The 19,872-nt window shown below is 39.0% G+C and overlaps 1 protein-coding gene across 1 annotated transcript in view; it reads left to right on the top strand.

The window, feature by feature from the left end:
• LOC150107321 (E-selectin-like) overlaps positions 1 to 19,872 on the top strand; it is a 280,274-nt gene that overhangs the window by 188,111 nt on the left and 72,291 nt on the right. The window contains exon 16 of the mRNA XM_090391789.1: positions 3,067 to 3,246. Coding sequence (XP_090247915.1) covers positions 3,067 to 3,246 — 180 coding nt within the window. The remainder of the gene's footprint in view (positions 1 to 3,066; positions 3,247 to 19,872) is intronic.

The following is a 19,872-nucleotide window of genomic DNA, read 5'->3' as shown; positions in this document are numbered from 1 at the left end:
CTTATCATGTGGCACCCTGTCAAATGCCTTTGCTAAGTCTAAGAAAATTGCAGTATATGCCTTTCCCCTCATCTAATGTTCTTGTAACTTTATTATAAAAGGCTAGCATATTGCTAAAACAAGAGCGCCCTTTCACAAATCAATGTTGACTCTCACAGATAACATATCCTCATCTGCCCAATGCTGTATATGGTTCCGCACTACTTTCTCCAAGATCTTAACAACTACCGATGACACACAGACTGGCCTATAATTAGACACTTCCAGTCTGTTACTGCCTTATGCAATGGCACTATCTTACCTTCCTTCCATTCCATGGGCACCTTTCCCACAAACAGACTTTCATTGAAAAGCCAAGTCAAAGGCACTGTCAGTTCCCTTGCACATTCTCTCAAAACTCGTGGTGAAATACCATCCAGTCCCACAGCTTTACTGACATCCAGAGTACTCAGTATCTGAAACACACTCTCCTCTTGTACCTCCAGACCTTGAACCAGTCCTATCCCTCTAGCATTAAAACTGACTCCTCTAGGATGAAATACTCCAATAAAGTGTTCATTGAACATTTCCACTATGTCCTCTGCATCAGTCACTCTATTCCCATTTTTATCCCACAATATCATTCTTCCACAGTCATTTCTCCTCCTACTGGCCACATAGCTAAAAAATTCCCTAGGATTTTCTTTGGATCTTAGGGCCAATCTCCTCTCATATTCCAGTTTCGCTTTCCTTACCACACTAGCCTTCTGGCCTGTGTCTTATATTCTTCATGCATCCTCTCTTCACTTGTCTCCTCTTTTTCACATGCAATTCCTGTTTAATATTATTTGTCATCCACTTTACTCCAATATAAATTTTAAAAAAATGTTTTTATGAGATTGCTGGCCTGAAACTAAACTATTTGAACCATTTTGCTGTTCTATAAAGAGAGTATAAACTGTTTAGATTATGTTGGTCCTCTGACCCAACTAGTTTAGCTTCATATTGCAGAATGTTTGTGAGAAAGTAACTGGGATGACTGTGTGAGAGAAAGCAGTCACCATTTCACCAAATTGTCTTCTTCTAGATAGCATGAAGAATTTTTACTATTAGCACATGAAAAGTTGATAATCAAACTAGAGCAGACAGAGTTGAATATTAGATTAAAGCAGTGGATTGGAGACCGACTATCTGATAGATAACAGCAAGTTGAGTATGGCAGAGCAATATCCCGGAAGAGGAAAGTCACTAGTGTTGTGCCTCAGGGTTTGTTTTAGGGCCTGTTTAACCTGTATGTTAATTATATTTGCAAAGATTTGGATGGGATATTCAGTTGTTTGCAGATGATGCAAAGTTGGGACACCCTATGAAGAGTAGAGAAGATGTTGTGGCCTTACAAGAAGGCTTGAATATATTGAGTGAATGGGGATGCCAGTTCAATTTTGCAAAATATAAGGTTTTACAATTTGGGAAACAAAAATGGGATGTAGAATTTATGCTTGGTGGGACATATTGTTGGAGGTGGAGGAAATAAGAGATCTTGGGGTGATAGTGGATAAGTATCTGAAATTAAGTGGAAACATTGCCAAAATTGTATGAACAACACACATGGACTTCTGTAGACAGATTTGGTCACCTGGTTTTCAAAAGGATGAAGAGATGTTGGAAAGGGTCCAGAGGCGACTGACTAAGATAGTTTCTGATCTCTGGTATATTGAATATGAGGAAAGTTGAGAAGATGCAATTTACAGTGTCTAGCGGATTGGAGAAGAGGGTTGTATGATAGAGACCTACAAGTTAGTAAGGAGTTGTTATAGGATCAGTTTTGGAGAGGTTTTACAGCAAATGGTGGGAGATCAGGGGAGAACCAGAGGGCATCCCTGGAAACTGTATAAAGAGGGTGTGAGAAGGGGAGTGAGAGGCAGGTTTTTTTGTGCAGAGTTGTGAATGATTGGAATGCCTTGCCTGAGAATGTGGTGTCTGCAGAGAATTTGAGTGTATTTAAGTCAATGTATGATGAGCTGTGTGTAGAACGAAAGGACCTCCTAGATGAGTCTTTGACTCCATGGGATTTTATGGTAATAATAATAATAATAATAATAATAATAATAATAATAATAATAATATATCCAGGTGACCAAATCCGCACATAAACATAGATGCAGCTTGATCAGTAACTTATACAGTGAATCTCTTTATCCCTACTTGCCAATATTCTTCACACATTATGGCAGCAATTTTCCAGGTGGCAGTTTTAACTTTTGGAATGTCTCTACTTGAACTTTCTCTCTGCCAATGATACCCCCCAAATTATTCCATTTTACTCCAATTCTCTCTTCACAATGAGAATATTGAACTGTTAGAAATCTTTCATATTTGAAAGGACTTATGTTAGGAATTTTTGTGTTCCAGAAGATCCTGCAACTAGCAAAAAACTCCAAGACTGTTCTGCAAGGTTGGTTTCTCAGCTTAGAAAAAATGGAAGTGATTCATCCATTTTTCTATAAACTCAGAGAAAATAGGTGATATTCATCTATTTTTCCAATCTATGAAGCCCTTTGCACTCAACCTAATTTGAATTGCAGCGATGGTTTAAAATTTTCAAAATTGTGGGAAATGTTGACAGTGGGGTGGACTCTTACTGAAAATCCAACATTTAATCCTAATATTCAGTTTTTATATAAACTTCATATTTTTAATATTCATTTTTACATTACTTTCATGAGCCTTTGCACTCCATTTCTATTGGTTATGCTTAGATTTTGTCCTGAATTCCTTATAGTGTCATGTTACTGGCCAGAGAGCAGTAAAAAGAATGCACTCTGTTTTCATTCCCTCCCCATTTCATGTTATGATATGTCTGTTAACTCTGATCATGACATATAATGTTTCTATGTTAAATACTTTATTTTTGTCTTTCATAATTCATGTGTATAGTAAGTTCATCATAAAAAGTAAAACTGAAGATTATTGAAGTCATTATTCATGAAAATTACTTCATTCACTGAAATTAAATTATTTAATTATTTACTAAGCAAAAGCAAGCTGCATCCATCTAAAAATGTACATAATTTTTTTTTTTAATAGTCGTCGACTGTGGAATCCTTAAACATATATTCAATGGCTACTGGACATTGTCACCTAACAATGTTTACTATGGATCTCAGGCTGAATATCACTGTAATAAAAATTATGTGCTAATTGGTCCTCCAAGAAGACTCTGCTTAGAAAATGGTAGTTGGAGTGGAGAGGAGCCTGTTTGTCAATGTAAGAGAATGTTTAAAATAAATGTCTTAAAATAAGTGCTATTTTACTTTTATCAATAAAATAACTTTCTTTTATTAAAATTGCCATCATTATTATTTTTTAAATGTATTCTCAAGGGATGTACAGGACATTATGATAGTACTACACCTGGAAGTTTAATTTGATAACTACTCCTGATCAACAATTTTCTTCCAAATTAATCTGTTGTGTGTGGTTGTTGCAGTATTATTGCATCTTGCATTTGGACCCCTGAGACACTATTGCTACAACAAATCCTCCTGGATCTTTTAACTAGCATCCTGGAATCAAATATATGCTTTGCTAACTTTTTCTTTCCTATCCTTCTTAAGTGACTATACCACCTGAGCTCACATATTTTGAATGCAGCTAATAATGTCAAGCTCCTTTCTAATATCATCATTTTAATGTGCTGTAATATGTTTTATTTCTAATCCAGCTGTCATAACCATAAGGCAAAACTAGTTTGCACATCTTTTTGGAAGTTTGGTTCACTCTATACATACTCATATTCCATATAAATGTATTCACTTGACTACCTGCCATACTGCCTTTGATTAGTCCATTATCAATTTTCATATCTAATTTACCACCTTCACTGAAACTTGTGCCTAAAGAGCTGAAACAGTTTACTTGTTCCATAGGATCACCTGAAAATGTTTTTTGTTAATATGTTTACATCCCTTGAGAATACATTTAAAAATGTAGTTAATATGTTTTTTGCATGTTCCTGCATACTCGGCCAACCACTCGGCTGAGTGGTTAGTGTGTTCGCCCTCCAGCCAAGAGGCTGCGGGTTCGAATCCCATCGTGGGCATGGATGTTTGTGATTGTCTGTGGAAATACTAGTGGTGGTGGTCGATAGCGTTGGTGTGGTTGCAGTCAGTTGGTGGATTGTGAGTGGTGGAAGCAGAGTTGTAGAGTAGATGCCCTCCCTCGATGAGTGTTGGGACTCCCTGGAGGTGACAAATAATAATAATAATAATATTGATATTAAAATATTAGCACTTTTTTTTTGCTTTGAGAAACATTACTATTTTGCAGATTGTTACACAAAAATCAGAAATCAAAATAAGATTATGATGGTTCAGGGCTCCATGGAGTCACAAGACTCAGCATGGGAGTCCCCTCCTAGAAAAAACAGTATCATACCACTCCTTGAACTCATTGACTGTTTCGTGCTCTCACCACTCTATCAGGCAATGCATTCCACAGTTCAGCCATCCTCCATGCAGAGAAACCACTCCTCACCCTCTTGCTCACAGCTACCTTTCGTAATTTCCAGGGATGACCCCTTTTCCTTGCTCCTTTCCCCTGTTCCACCAAACAAAACAACTCCTCAGTGTCAACACTGTAACTGCCTCTCAACAGTTTAAAAGTCTCAATCATATCACCTATCCTTCTTCTATTAATCAAACTCTGCAATCCACATTCCCTCAGCCTGTCTTCATAACTATCATAGTAAAGTTCTAATATCATCTTTGCTATCCTCTCTCCGCTCTTTCCAAGATTAATTTATTCCCTTCAAATCCTTGGGACCATAATTTGAGAACAATAGTCCAGATGTGGTCTGATCAGAGCTTTGTACAACAGAAACAACAACAACAACCATGGGTTCGACGCTCGTAGGTGTCTGATGCCATCTTGATAAGATTCTTCCACTGCATTCTATTTTGTGCAAGATGACTCAGTTTTTGCATAGAGTTTCTGCACCATTTGACAATATCATCGCCACATTTCCTTCAATCATTCAAAACGGCAGTGTTTTTAATTTTCTTTCATTGTTCATTCTACATATATGGCCAAATAGACGTAGTTTTGTACAGTGGAATGACAACTATTTATCTCTGCAGGCAATCAGTGTAATTTTCAGTATTGCAGCAATCCTCAGTTACTTTCACCACATTTGCAATATGTTCCCTGAATTTCAGGTCTCTATCAATCATCACCCCCAGATCCCTTGCCTCCCCCTACTTGCTCCAGTACAGTTCCTCCAATGTAAAGTTTTTCCTAAACTTCAAGACTACATTTTACTGCATTATGCTGATACTTCCATTCATTTGCTCATCTGTCCAACTTATTCAAATCCTCTTGTGCAGAGGCACCACATCTGCACTATTACTAATAATCCTTCCCAGCTTTACATCATCTGCAAACAACTGAATATTCCTCTGAAATCCATTGACAATGTCATTGATATAAAGGTTAAATAATGTTGGTCACAGTACTGAGCCCTGTAGGATCCCCTTACAACCTTCTGTCTCCTTGATATTGCTCTCCCATACACAAATCTCTGATACCTATCAGATAGCCAATCCTGAATCCAGTTCACTAACCTGACATCTAAACCCATGTGCTGCAAACTTAAATATCAGCTTTTCATGTGGCACCCTATCAGATATCTTTGTGAAATCCAAAAAAAATGGTAGAATATGCCTTTCCCACATCAGCTGCTCTTGACACTTTATTATAAAAGGTAACCATATTACTAAAACAAGAGCACCCCTTAACAAATCCATGCTGACTCTCACAGACAACATTACCTTCATTTGTCTAATGCTGTATATGATCCCTCACTAATTTCTCCAGGAACTTAACAACTACTGATGAAACACAAACTGGTCTATAGTTGAACACTTCCAGTCTGGCACCTATATGCAATTGCACTATCTTACCCTTCTTCCACTCCTTGGGTACCTTTTTCTTTGTCAAACTTTCATTGAAAAGCCAGGTTAAGGGAGATGTCAGTTCTTTAGCACATTTCTCTCAAAATCTGTGGCAAAATTCCATCCAGTCCCACTGCTTTATTGACATTCAGAGTATACTCAGTATTTGAAACATACTTGCCTCTTGCACTTCTAAACCTCGAACCTGACCTATCCCTCTAGTATTAAAACGTACTTCTCCAGAATGAAATATCCCAATAAAGTGTTCATTGAACAGCTCCACTATGTCCTTTACATCAGTCACGCTATTCCCATTTTTATTGAATAATATCATTCTTCTACAATCATTTCTCCTGCAACTGGAAACATAGTTACAAAATTCCTTAGGATTTTCTCTGGATCCAGGGCAAATCTCTTATCATATTCCAGTTTTTCCTTCCTTACCATACTAATCACTCTCCTGGCCTGAGTCTTATATTCTTCATGAATCTGCACACTACCTCTCTCCTTATATCTTTGCTGTAGAGAAAATCTCCCATAACAATTATTCTTCTTGCATTTGCCAAGTTCAACTACTTATACATCTCCTGCTCCTCACCCTGTATGCTCCCTGGTGTTTAGCAACATCCTACTAAATATCCTGTCTTGTCCACCTCTATCTCACACTATATGCTTTCAAAACCATTAGTGTCACTGCCCTCCAAAGTTCTACTCTCTGAGACATAAGTCATTACTTTTCATAATCAGTACTCCACTAATGTGTTTTTCCCTTCCTATCCTTTTGAAAATTGCTGTACCCTGCTACTTTTATTCCTGTTATTATATCATCTTCTGTGACCACGTCTCAGAGATCACAATAATCTTTGGACAGGCTGATGCTATCAGTGGCACTAATTCATCTCCTTTATTCCAGATACTCCTGGCATCAGTATAAAGCATAAAAATATCACTGTTTCTATACCTATCCTTATCTCCTCCAGACTTCACTAGATTCAGCATTACCTGATGTATTCCTCCCCTTCTCCCATGCACCTATTCCCATGAGAGGCCACTCCTGTTACAATCCACCCTGATAATTCTAATTTCCCTGCATTAACCATGATTCATTCAGAGAACAGCATTCTCTCCAAAATGCCTATGTCCTTCCTCGTTCAAATGCAAGCCATCTCTATGCTTACAGTTGCTCTGTCCTCAAATGTCTCCAAGCATCGATGTATTCTAAGCCTCTCTTTCAACATCTGGCTATTATGGTATTCAGCGCACGCGAGCGTGCACACACACACACACACACACTATATTCCCTCTCTCAGTCTTCTTCTGTACAACCTCAAGCATTAACCTCAGATCTCTTGCCACCTGATCATCGAGTCTTCATATGTCACACCTCTTACCACTCTGTTCCTTCCTTGCTCACCTGCATCTTTCACTCTCTCTCTCTCTTTCTCTCTCTCTCTCTCTCTCTCTCTCTCTCCTCTAACACTTTCCTTCTTTGTTCCCCTACTTACCTGTTGCTCTGGCATCTCTCCATCCCTGTTTCCAGCACTCACTCACATTTTCCCATTCCCTCACTTCTTCTGGTTCTATTCTCTCCTCTTCTATCATTCCCATAACTCTCTCTCACTCCTAACATATTTCTCTTTGCATTCGTTGTATCTAGTTGCAGTTTCACCTGCCACATATCTTCTTTCACACTTCTCAACTCATTCCCCAGTCATTCCACATTCTCTTTCAGCACATCTATCTCTCTCTCTCTGCAAACTATTTAACACCATCTTCGAAAATTTCACGATGATTCAAACTTACCACACTCCCACTTTTATTTTTTCATTTACATTCTGCTCATTATCCTCACCCTGAATCATGCTACTCGTCTCTCTGGGTCGGTATTCTCCCGCCTACGATGCAACGCTGCTGAGGTCCGTTATACTAATTTCCAATCACAAAGTTCTTCCCATTTTCTACATTTTCCGCATATATTCACTCCCTGATCTCTCACCTGCCACATATCTAACTGTTGGGATGCATACATACCGCAAGTACTGCATACCACAAAATCCTGTAAAAATATATAAAAATTAAATATAAAAAGAAGTGTTTTATAAAATATGTTGTAGAAAGGCTTTGTGTGCACGTGTGCATGCGTGCGCTGCTTCTAGAAAGCACTGATGATTATTAACACCTTTCATTATTAACAAAATTCACTGCTGGAGGTCCATTCTTGTTGATATTGTTTGTTATAGATCTGTTCCATTTACTTTGGTGTCTATTTGTGTAGAATAGTTGGAAGATCTTGTTCCCAAGTATTCTATAAAACTTCTCTTGTATACTCTACAATATTATTTGCTTGCTGACTTTTGCTTTGATCACACATCCCTTCTTTTTACACTCTTTATCAGATAGAACAAGGAAAATGTATTATATTCCTTCACTCTATCCTGGTCATGTAGCCATATTTCATATTATTATTATTATTAATTTGTGAATGAATTAATTAGTAACATGAATTGGAGAGGATCCAGAGGCGAGTGACCAAGATGATAGCAGGTCTGTGGAATGAACCTTATGAGAATAGGTTGAAGATTTGTGGGTTGCAGAAATTGGTCGATAGGCGGAAAAGGGGTGATATGATTGAGACATTCAAATTACTGAAGGGTTTCTATAAGATTAATCCAGAAGATATTTTTGAAAATAGGACTGGTGGTGGGAGGACTAGGGGCCATGCATGGAAGCTGGGCAAGAATGTGGTTGACAAGGGTGTTAGAGCTAGGTTTTTTACTTGGAGAGTGGTGAATGAGTGGAATAAGCTGCCAGAGTCTGTTGTGGGTGCTACGACCGTGAATGAGTTCAAGGCAAGGTATGGTAGATACTGTGTGAATGTCGAATAGTTGTTCTTGACACGATGTCAGGGCCTCTCTCGATGAGTCTGTTGACTCCTTGGAGTTGCCCGGAATAATAATAATAATAATAATTATTATTATTATTAACATCTGACCTCCATGGAGTCAAAGGACTCATTGTGGGAGATCTATACTCTCTTATGCAAAATAATCATCCTACCTTAAACTCATTCAGTTTTCTCACTTACCACTTGTTTAAGTAATGCTTTCACTCACCACTCACTCTCCATGCAAAGAACTTGCTTCTCACTCCCCTGCTCACACCCTTCTTATACACCTTCCAGGAATGGCCTCTAATTCTACCCTGCTATCTTCTACTCTATGAAAAATCTCATCCACATTAATCTGGTAGCAATTCCTCATATATATCTTAATTGTATCCCTTTTTCTTTTTCTATTCACAAGGCTATGTAAGTTACATTCCTTCAACCTCTTCTTATATCTGGGAGTCTGCTAGGCAGTGTCAGTGAATAAGCTGCTCCAAACTTGTGCCCCTCAGCTTACCGTTATTGCAAGTGTTTTTTCATTGAAATTAACCATCAAACAGAAACCTTAACAGTGGGTGCTGAGCAGCGGAATACTCCAGAACAACCTGTAAGTACTTATAGTGTATTAAATCAGCTATCCTTCCGATTCTAAATCAGTGACGTGTTAGCTCACGATGCCTACCGTATGCAGCAAAGATGGCGGCATCAAAAGCCAACGGCGAACAAGCACCACATGTCCACCAGCACAATGCCGTCGATCGCTGCCAACAAACCTATTACATGCTGCAGCTGCAAAACTGGTGTCACAGACAGAAAAAAGGGCATATTCTGTGAGTTCTGTTGCCACTGGCTGCATGCTTCCTGCACAAAAGCTACTTATCGAGCTTAACCAGGCCATTCTTCTGCTTGCTGTGCTTCCCTTCGGTAAAACAACTTCTGAACATAGATAAACATGTTGAAAACCTCAATCAGCATATCGATGCTTTAAATGAAACTTTTACCTCCAAAATATGTGCAGTTGAAGCTAAGCCAGAACAAATTGAAAACCCACGCAACGCAAGCTCTACTTCGCCAGCGAAAGAACTTCGCAATCTAATTGCGTCAACAGTAAACGACTTGATGGAGGCTAAACACAAATCATTTTGAACTTCCCGATGACAAATGGAAAATCATTACAAGAGGACATCAACAAACTAGCTAAAGAATGCAACATCGATCCTAAGAATATCATCAGGTGCCATCGTTTCGGGCCTATAAATAAAAGACAGAACGGAACGAACTTTCCGTGCCTAGTAAAAGTGACTTGCGACACGCTGACAAGCACATCAAAAATAATAACAGTTATCAACAACAAGTTCAAAGACACCTGTCCCCAATCACACATACGTGCACAACCAGACTTATCATTTGCACAAAGGGAACAAAGATGCCAGCTTCGAACACAACTCGAAGAAAAATGTCAAAATGGTGATAACAGTTGGACCATCGATTGCAGACAAGATAAACTGGTGAAAAATCCAAGTGATGCCACTAGCAGCCCCCATGGAGACCAGCATGCAGGCACTGCATAGGAAATGAGCAAGACCCATGCAGTCCAACATATGACTCACAAAACCCTACACATCCACTTCACCAACATCCGTGGCCTAAACTCCAACCTGAATAGCGTCCACTACCGCCTACAGTCTACCAAACCCCACCTACTCTTCCTGGCAGAAACTCAAATCTCACCTTCTCCCAGCACTTATCTCAACCTTCCAAACTACTCACTATTTAACAACTTTCATCCTAAGGGTGTCTGTGCATACATCTGCTCTGACATACCTTGTCAGAGAGCACCCAACCTAGAATCACCCAACTTTGACCTTCTTTGGTTGAAAATATCTCTTCCCCACTCAGTCCAATTCATCTGCTGTCTCTATCGCTTCCCCAACACAACCAACCACCCTGAGCTCTTTAATTTCCTCTCCCTAAAAATCGATTTTCTCCAGTCCCACTTTCCCAACAGCGAAATCATCCTCTTAGGAGATTTTAATGTCCACAACACTAGCTGGCTTTCCTATAGATCTTGCAGGCAGAGATGCTGAAACATTTGCCGTCACTAACGACCTTGCACAACTTGTCCAGATGCCAACCAGAATACCAGGTAACCCAAACCACTCCCCAAATACCCTAGATCTCTTCCTCACCAATGACCCCTCCAAATGCACAGTGAAAGTAGTGAGCCCCCTGGACAATTCTGACCACAACCTACTGCTCATCTCCTCCCCCATGCAACAACTCTTACATGAGTTGTTGTTTATTCTCACTGAGCTTATTACCAAAGTAATCCTCACCGGCATGAATACATACATTCAACACAGCACTCTGAACTGCCATTCCCTAATGAAACCCTGGTTCTCCAAAAGATGTGCCAAGACTGTAGAGATGAAACACCAGACATACCACAACTGGCTGAAATCAAGAACCTCCTTCAAAGCTTATACCAAAGCCTGTAATAGATGCAAAAAAATAAGTTCGAAATAGTTCGAAAGAGCAAAAAAGCAGAAAACTAGCAGCCTGTCCAAATGGCAGCCAAGCCTTTTGGTCTCGTCTCTTTCCAAAGCAATTGGCCATAACTTCTGTCCAACACTATTTCCACCCCTATCATACCCAGATATCTCTACTGCATCATCACCCACAGAAAAAGCCAATCTTCTGGCTTCATACTTTGCTTCAAATGTCCCCCAACCATTCCAGACACCCAACATACAATGTCCCTATATCCTTTTGCCAGGATGAGATCAGAAAAATACTCTTCAAATTAGACACAAAAAAGTCTCCTGGCCCTGATGGCATTCCCCCAATTGTTCTGAAAGTTTGTGCTCCAGAACTGACTCCTATCCTATGTCGCCTATATATACTCTCTTAGTCCACTGGAATCTATCCCACAAATGGGAAATTGGCCTATATTCAGCCCATTCCCAAGAAGAGTGACAGGTCACTGCCATCCAATTACCGCCCTATCTCACTTACCTCAGTCCTGTCAAAAGTAATGGAAAAAATCATCAATTTCCAACTCCTACACTATCTTAAAGACACTCACCAAATAAATGACTGCCAGTATGGCTTCCGCCACTGCCGATCAACAGGAGATCTACTCACATACGTCACCCATTTCTGGACAAATGTTATGGAGAGGTTTGGCAAATCTCAAGTGGTTGCACTAGATATCTCCAAAGCCTTTGACTGGGTCTGGCACAAAGGCCTACTATGCAAACTACCATCATTCGGTCTCACCCAGGACTTCTGTAGGATTGCCAGCTTTCTGTCTGAATGCACACTGTGTGTGTGATGGTGGACGGCTCCCTATCCTCTCACCACTCAATTAATGCTGGGGTCCCACAAGGTTCTGTCTTCTCACCAACCCTCTTCCTGCTATATATCAATAACCTACTGCAATTGACCTCCAACCCAATACACAGTTTAGCAGATGACAGCACACTACACTCCTCGCTTGCATTTGATAAGCCTTACCCTACACAACTCACCTCAACCTACAGAACATCAACCAACACCACCCTCAACTCGGATCTCCAAGCCATCCTACAATGGGGTTTGAATAACCTCATAAATTTCAATGCCAATAAAACCCAGTTCTGTACTATTTCCCATAAAAAAGAACCATTTTTTCCCAGTATCCTTTTTGACAATACTCAAATTTCCAGACAGTTTTGAGATCTCGCTTCTTGGAATCACCCTCACATCAAACCTCTCCTGGCATAAACATATCACAACCATGGCATCCTCAGCCTCAAAAAAACTAGGATTTCTCTTTCGCTCAAGACGTTACTTCACCCCAGAACAGCTATTAACATTATACAAATCACAAATTTGCCCAGCTATTGAATACTGCTCCCACATATGGGGGTGGGGCCCCTAAAAGCTCTCTCTCAAAATGCTTGACTCAATACAGAGGAGATCAATTAGACTTATCAATGATCCATCTCTTACCAACTCTCTTCCCCCACTTTCACACAAACGTATGGTCTCTGCAGTATGTATATTCTACAAATATTTCCATGGGAAATGCTCATCTGAAATAACATCAATAATTCCTCCGCTCAGTACTAAGCTCATTGGAACACGTGCAGCTGCTGCACAACATCCCTTCACAGTACACCTAGAAACAAACAGAACAAGTTTCTTTTCCTCTTCCTTCATCCCTGCAACTGCTGCACTGTGGAACAGTCTCCCACCTGCTGTGTTTCCCAAGGAATACAATTTAAAGTCATTCAAATCAAATGTAAACAAATTCTTCCTTTCCCCACCCACTACCCATACATGGTACTAATGCACAATAGGTTGACCAACCAACCTACTGTGTATGGACCAAACATAAAAAAAAATAAAAAAAAAATCTGACATTCCAAGACCTGGGACTTAATAAACTTTCTCTGGATCCTCTCCAGTACATCCTCATTCCCTTGAAAACCAAGCAACCGAATCTGCACACAGTAATCCTGTGGCCTGATTGAAACCTTATACAAGACAACCATAACTTCTTTGTTTCTGCATGTCAGTATCCTCCTCATTCCAATAATCTGTTGTGATGTTCTTAAAATTTTAACAGTGTGACCCCCTAAACTTTAAGTCTCTGTCCATCATCACTAACAGATCTCTCATCTCTTCCAACTCCTTCAAAATTTCTCCATTAATTGTATTCTCCACATCCCAACCATGTCAACCAAATTTCAAGGCTTCACACTTTGTACTGAATGGATAGCTCTACTCATTTGCCCACTCACATAATCTATTCAGATTCTTCTTCAAGGCTACAACAGCTCCAGTTAATCCAGTCCCAATGTCATTAATGTAGAAGTTAAACAGTAATGTTCCCAAAACAGATCTCTGTGGTATTCTGCTAGTGGCATTCTTCTTTTAGGATACCACTCCTCCATACACAACCTACTGATGCCTAGCTAACAGCCAGTCAGCTATCCATCTCATTAGTCTGTTATCTGATCCCATCTGTTTCAATTTAGCTATTAGCTTGTCATGTGGAAGTCTGTCAAAGAGCTTTGAAAAATCCAAATACACTACTGTATATCCATCTCCTTTATCCAGTGAATTTGTCACCTTTTTTTTAATATCTAAGCAGATTGCTAAAACATGACCTCCCCATAATAATCAACCCATTTCTGAGTCCTAGTCTTCATCAACTTTTCTAACACTTTAACAAAAAGCCCAGACATATAGATTGGTCTATAATATAGCCTTGGAAAGTATATATATATATGCACACACACATATTGCTTGGAAAGAAGTCAACAGACACCCCCCATTGGTAAGGTGCATCATGCCAAGCAATGAGTGTGCACTTGTAGCCAATCTAAATTGGAGAAATATGCATTGACCGGAACACGAATCTGCACAAAAACATTCAGAACTGAGGCTCACAACATGGGTTTCCATTGTGGGACCACAATATGTAAGTCCCACATTACCCAAACCAACAGCATCATTTTCAGGGCTCAAAGAGTGTGTACAGTGGAATATGGAAGTTTGGAAAGCTGTATTTTAGAGCAACAAATCATGCTACACCCTCTACCAAGCAGATGGATGGGTGTGGTGGATGCTCAGTTAACGTCTCTTACCAGAGTGCTTAACCCCCACTGTGAATATTGCAGGTCACACTGTGATGGTGTGGTCCTGTTTTTCCTGGTTTGATTTCAGACCTCTTTTTGTGGCTCCATGAACATTAAGCTCCGAGAGGTATCTGAACTCTCTGGAGAATATATTGTTTCCTACTTTGTGTTTTTATGGAACTGACCATTATCTCTTTCAGCATATAATGCACCTTGTTAGACAAATATTCAATCTGGGCTCTGTAACTATGAGGTTTATGGACATGAATGCGACCACACTTGACTGGCCTACACAGAGCCCAGATTGAACATTTGTGGGATGAACCGGAACATCGGGTGAGGTCAAGGTACGTCCATCACACAACAATCCAGGATCTCGTTACATGCCTACAGCTCCATTGATCATTATTGTATGCCCTATAGGATTACTTCAGTCATCTCAGCGAAAGGAGGTCCTACATCTTATTAAGGTGTGCATTATTGCTGTTTGTTCCAGCAAAAGGAGGTCCTACATCTTATTAAGGTGTGCATTATTACTGTTTGTTCCAGCAAAAGGAGGTCCTACATCTTATTAAGGTGTGCATTATTGCTGTTTGTTCCAGCGAAAGGAGGTCCTACATCTTATTAAGGTGTGCATTATTGCTGTTTGTTCCTCACACTATGGTATCTGTTGATTTCTTTCTAAGCAGTATATGTATAGATATTTTATTATTATTATTATTCTCCTTCCACAATGAGCCACTGACTTCATGCAGGTCTCTGCAGACATCACGCTCTCAGACAATGCATTCCAATCATTCACCACTCTCCATTCAAAAACCTCATTCTCACTCCTTTATACAGTCAAATTGCTAAAGAAAAGTGAGAAATTTCTGAAAAATAAGAGAATAATAGAGGGAGATATAATATCCTTAACCTCCCTACCGGCTGATGTGGATGAAATAGTGACACCAAATTGCACTTCTTATCCATGTTATTCAATGGGTGTTAGAACTTGGTATCCAGATTTAGCTGAACGTCTATAGACATCGTGGCCGGTTGGGGGATTAAAACTCTCTACATGTGCCTTAGAGGATGTTTTTCATGAATTGAATTGGAAGAACAGAGAAGTTAAAAGTAGTGCAAATATTCTGATTCATTTGTTTTGCTAATGATATAGTTCTCTTGGCATAAAATGCAGAAGATTTTGAAATAAAATTAAGGGAATTAGCTCAAGAGTCCAGCCAAATTGGATTGAAGATAAATTTAAACAAAACAAAAATAATGATTCATGACAATTTAGCACCAAAAAAAAAAAAGCATTATACTGCTGGAAGATGGAGTGGAATATTCATAATGGACAAATCATGAAAATAAAAGATGGTAAAATTGGAATAAATAAAAAAGATACATTCAGGATGCTTGACTTTTGGATATTATTATTATTATTATTCAGGCCTCCATGGAGTCAAAAGACTCATCGTCGGGGGAGGTCCTTCATAAGAAGTCTATCAAGACTCATCGAGGGGAGGTCCCCCTCTAAGAAACACAAAGTCTATCATACCACTCCTTAAACTCATTGACCGTTCTCGCTCTCACCACTCCATCAGGCAATGCATTCCATGGTTCAACCTCCATGCAAAGACACCACTCCTCACCCTCTTGCTCACTCCTTCCCACTGTTCAACCAAGCGAAATAACTCCCCAGTGTCAACCCTGTAACCACCTCTCAACACTTTAAAAGTCTCAATCATATCACCTCTCCTTCTTCTATCCACCAAACTCTGCAGTCCACATTACCTCAGCCGATCCTCATCACTATCCTTGTACAGTCCTGAAACCATCTTTGTCATCCGTCTTTGTATCCTTTCCACAGTTAATTTATCCCCTTCAAATCCTAGGGACCAAATCTGAGAACAATAGTCCTAGTGTGGTCTGATCAGAGACTTATACAACGGAATGATAACTGTTTTATCTCTGCAGGTCAGTGTCCTTCTCATAATTGCAGCAATCCTCTGTGTTACCTTTGCCACCTTTGCAATATGTCCCCTAAACTTCAGGTTTCTATCAATCATCAACCCCAGATCTCTTGTTTCCCCTACTTCCTCCAGTATAACTCCTCCCATAGAGTATGCAGTGTTCCATCGATGTTTCCCAAACCTCAAGACCTTACATTTTGCTGCATTAAACTGACACCCCATTCATTTGCCCATCTCTCTAGCTTATTCAAATCCTCTTGCAGGTCTGCTGCATCTGCACTATTACTAATAATCCTTCCCAGCTTCGCATCATCCGCAAACAACTGAATATCCCCTTGCAATCCACTGACAATGTCATTGATAAAGGTTAAACAATATAGGTCCCAGTACTGAGCCCTGTGGGATCCCACTTGTAACCCTCTGTCTCCTTGAAACTGCTGCACCATACACAACTCTCTGATATCTATCGGACAGCCAATCCTGAATCCAGTTGACCAATCTGACATCCAGACCCATGTGCTGCAACTTAAATATCAGCTTATCATGTCGCATCCTGTCAAATGCCTTTGCTAAGTCTAAGAAAATTGCAGTATATGCCTTTCCCCTCATCTAATGTTCTTGTAACTTTATTATAAAAGGCTAGCATATTGCTAAAACAAGAGCACCCCTTCACAAATCCATGTTGACTCTCACAGATAAGATTACCCTCATATGCCCAATGTTGTATATGGTCCTTCACTACTTTCTCCACGATCTTAACAACTACTGATGACACATAAACTGGCCTATAATTAGGCACTTCCAGTCTGCTGCTGCCCTTATGCAATAGCACTATCTTACCTTCCTTCCATTCAATGGGCACCTTTCCTGCAAACAGACGTTCATTGAAAAGCCAGGTCAAAGGCACCGTCAGTTCCCTAGCACATTCTCTCAAAACTCGTGGTGAAATACCATCCAGTCCCAAAGCTTTACTGACATCCAGAGTACTCAGTATTTGAAACACACTCTCCTCCTGTACCTCTAAACCTCGAACCTCCTCAATCCCTCTAGCATTAAAACTGATTCCTCCAGAATGAAATACTCCAATAAAGTGTTCATTGAACAATTTCACTATGTCCTGTGCATCAGTCACTCTATTCCCATTTTTATTCCACAATATCATTATTCCACAGTCATTTCTCCTCCTACTGGCCACATATCTAAAAAATTCCCTAGGATTTTCTTTGGATCTTAGGGCGAATCTCCTCTCATATTCCAGTTTCATCTTCCTTACCATACTAGTCACTCTTCTGACCTGTGTCTTATACTCTTCATACATCTTCTCTTCTCTTCACCTGTATCCTTACATCTCTTCCATAGCCTCTTTTTCGCATGCAATTCCTGTTTAATATTGTTTGTTTGTCATCCACTTTACTCCAAATTGTGTGCTCTTGTTGAATCGTGGTATACAACTTACCATTGCTGCTAACAAATACTCTTTCATAATTTCCCACGCACTAATGATATCCCGGCCTTCCAATTCCTCCCTCCATGAAACTTCCCCAAGTTGATGTCTTAGACTATTATAATCACCTGCCTTATAATTCCACATATGTTCCCTTCTCTTTGATACTCCTGCTTGTCTATTCATTTTCCAAATCAAGAATAGATAAGTGATCCTTTTCCTTATAGTGATAGATAAGTGATCCTTCGATAAGTATCCGTTTCCAAGGATAGATAAGTGATATCTTCTGAGGTAATATATTCCAGTTAATTTTAGGAGAAAAGCTTTTTACCACTTTGTGTCTTGCCTGTCATTACACATAACAGTCAAACCTGAAGTTGTAAGTAATGATATGGTTCACAAATCAAAAGCAGAATGGAAAAGGAATATGCTTAGTGTGATACTTAGAAATAGGATATTTGATAAAATGTTCATAAAATCAAAAACATGCACAGGACATTTAAAATGGAGACACACATTGCTAGAAAAAAAGAAACAAGATGGTCTGAGAATGGAGATTTATTTCCCTTTGCCTAGTGCATAGCAGTATGCAAAGGGAAAGACAAAAGAAAAGATGCCAAGATGAAATTGTTAGAATTGATGAAAGGTAATGGATAAAAGATCTGAAAGGAGAGTGGAGAAAATTAGGGGAGACTTTTGCCTAGCAGCAGACTGGTCCAGGTTGAAAAAGAAGAGAAGGGAACCAGTATCTTTATCCTCCTGTCACTATGTGTCATGTTGAAGAGCTTCCTTTCTTTCCTGCTAATACCCAGTATCTTCCCAGGTCTGTTCTTTCATTTTCTTTTTTCCTCCAATACATCTGTGATTCTGCTGACTTCAAATCTTTCTCTATGAGAGTATACGTCTTTCCTTTCCTATTTTACAAAGTGGCCTTAATGATACATTCAGGACTTCATGATCATTTACAGCTGGTGCCTTTAATGCTGATCACTCTGTTATCCTCAAATGAGAACTTGGTTTCTCACATAAAAGATTTTCCTTTTAACTTTTTTGGATGGTTATGTACAATTATTATTTTTAATTATGTATAGGAAATACCACTAAAATACTTAAAATATAAAATTTATTAAATTAATATGAATAAAAATATCTAAGACATCATATTTATAATGATGCATCACTATAAGAGAATATAAATTTGTATTAAATCAGCATAGAAAACTCAATACCACTTTAATCACTTCTTGAATATTTTATCATACTCCTAAACAATTTGTTAACATACTTATTCTTAACATGGCTTACTGGTCAAAAATTTTTCCAGAGATGGTTGAAGGCTGTGGAATTGTCTAAACAACTCCATAGTTTTAAATCTCTGGAGAAAATATTTTTCTTGGAAGTTTAAAGCTTATAATATATTTAAATACCATAGTTTATTAATGGTACTATTTTCATTTGCTTTTCTTGTAATCTAGTGGTATCCTGCAAAGAACCAGATAATCTTGATAACAAGTTAATCATAAATGGAAGTATTTTCACGGCAGGAGCGATAATCTTCTATACTTGTCAGTCAGGGTACAAATTAATTGGAAATATTACCAGAACATGTCTAGAAAATGGAAAATGGAGTGATGTCTCTCCTTACTGCCACAGTAAGCATTGAAATAAATTAGATTCTAAAATTCTTCATTTGTATACTGAATGAATAGCCTGATTTTTTTTTGTGTTAATTTTTATGCTTAGTACTTAATATCAGTATACTTGTTTGTCAATTTATTTGTTTTATTTGTCACTCACCTTTTCCAAAACAAGCCTACAAGGAGCTATTTACCGATAGTTATATAGCCACCAGTTTATCAATCATCTATCTCAGTTTCTCTTAATTTATATATACTAACTTGGCACACAGTATTCTGTCAGATGCATTTGTACAATCCATTGTTCTTTTGAAATAGTTTTGATATTTTGAAACTTTGAAGTTTTGAATTTGACTCAGAGATTGACACACAGTTGCTGAAATTGATCTGAA

Source organism: Typopeltis vanoorti, chromosome 4 (genome assembly GCF_054136105.1).
Source record: "Typopeltis vanoorti isolate ZY-2024b chromosome 4, IOZ_Tvanoo_1.0, whole genome shotgun sequence".
Classification (NCBI taxonomy): domain Eukaryota; kingdom Metazoa; phylum Arthropoda; class Arachnida; order Uropygi; family Thelyphonidae; genus Typopeltis; species Typopeltis vanoorti.
This window is presented reverse-complemented; position numbering and strand designations above follow the sequence as displayed.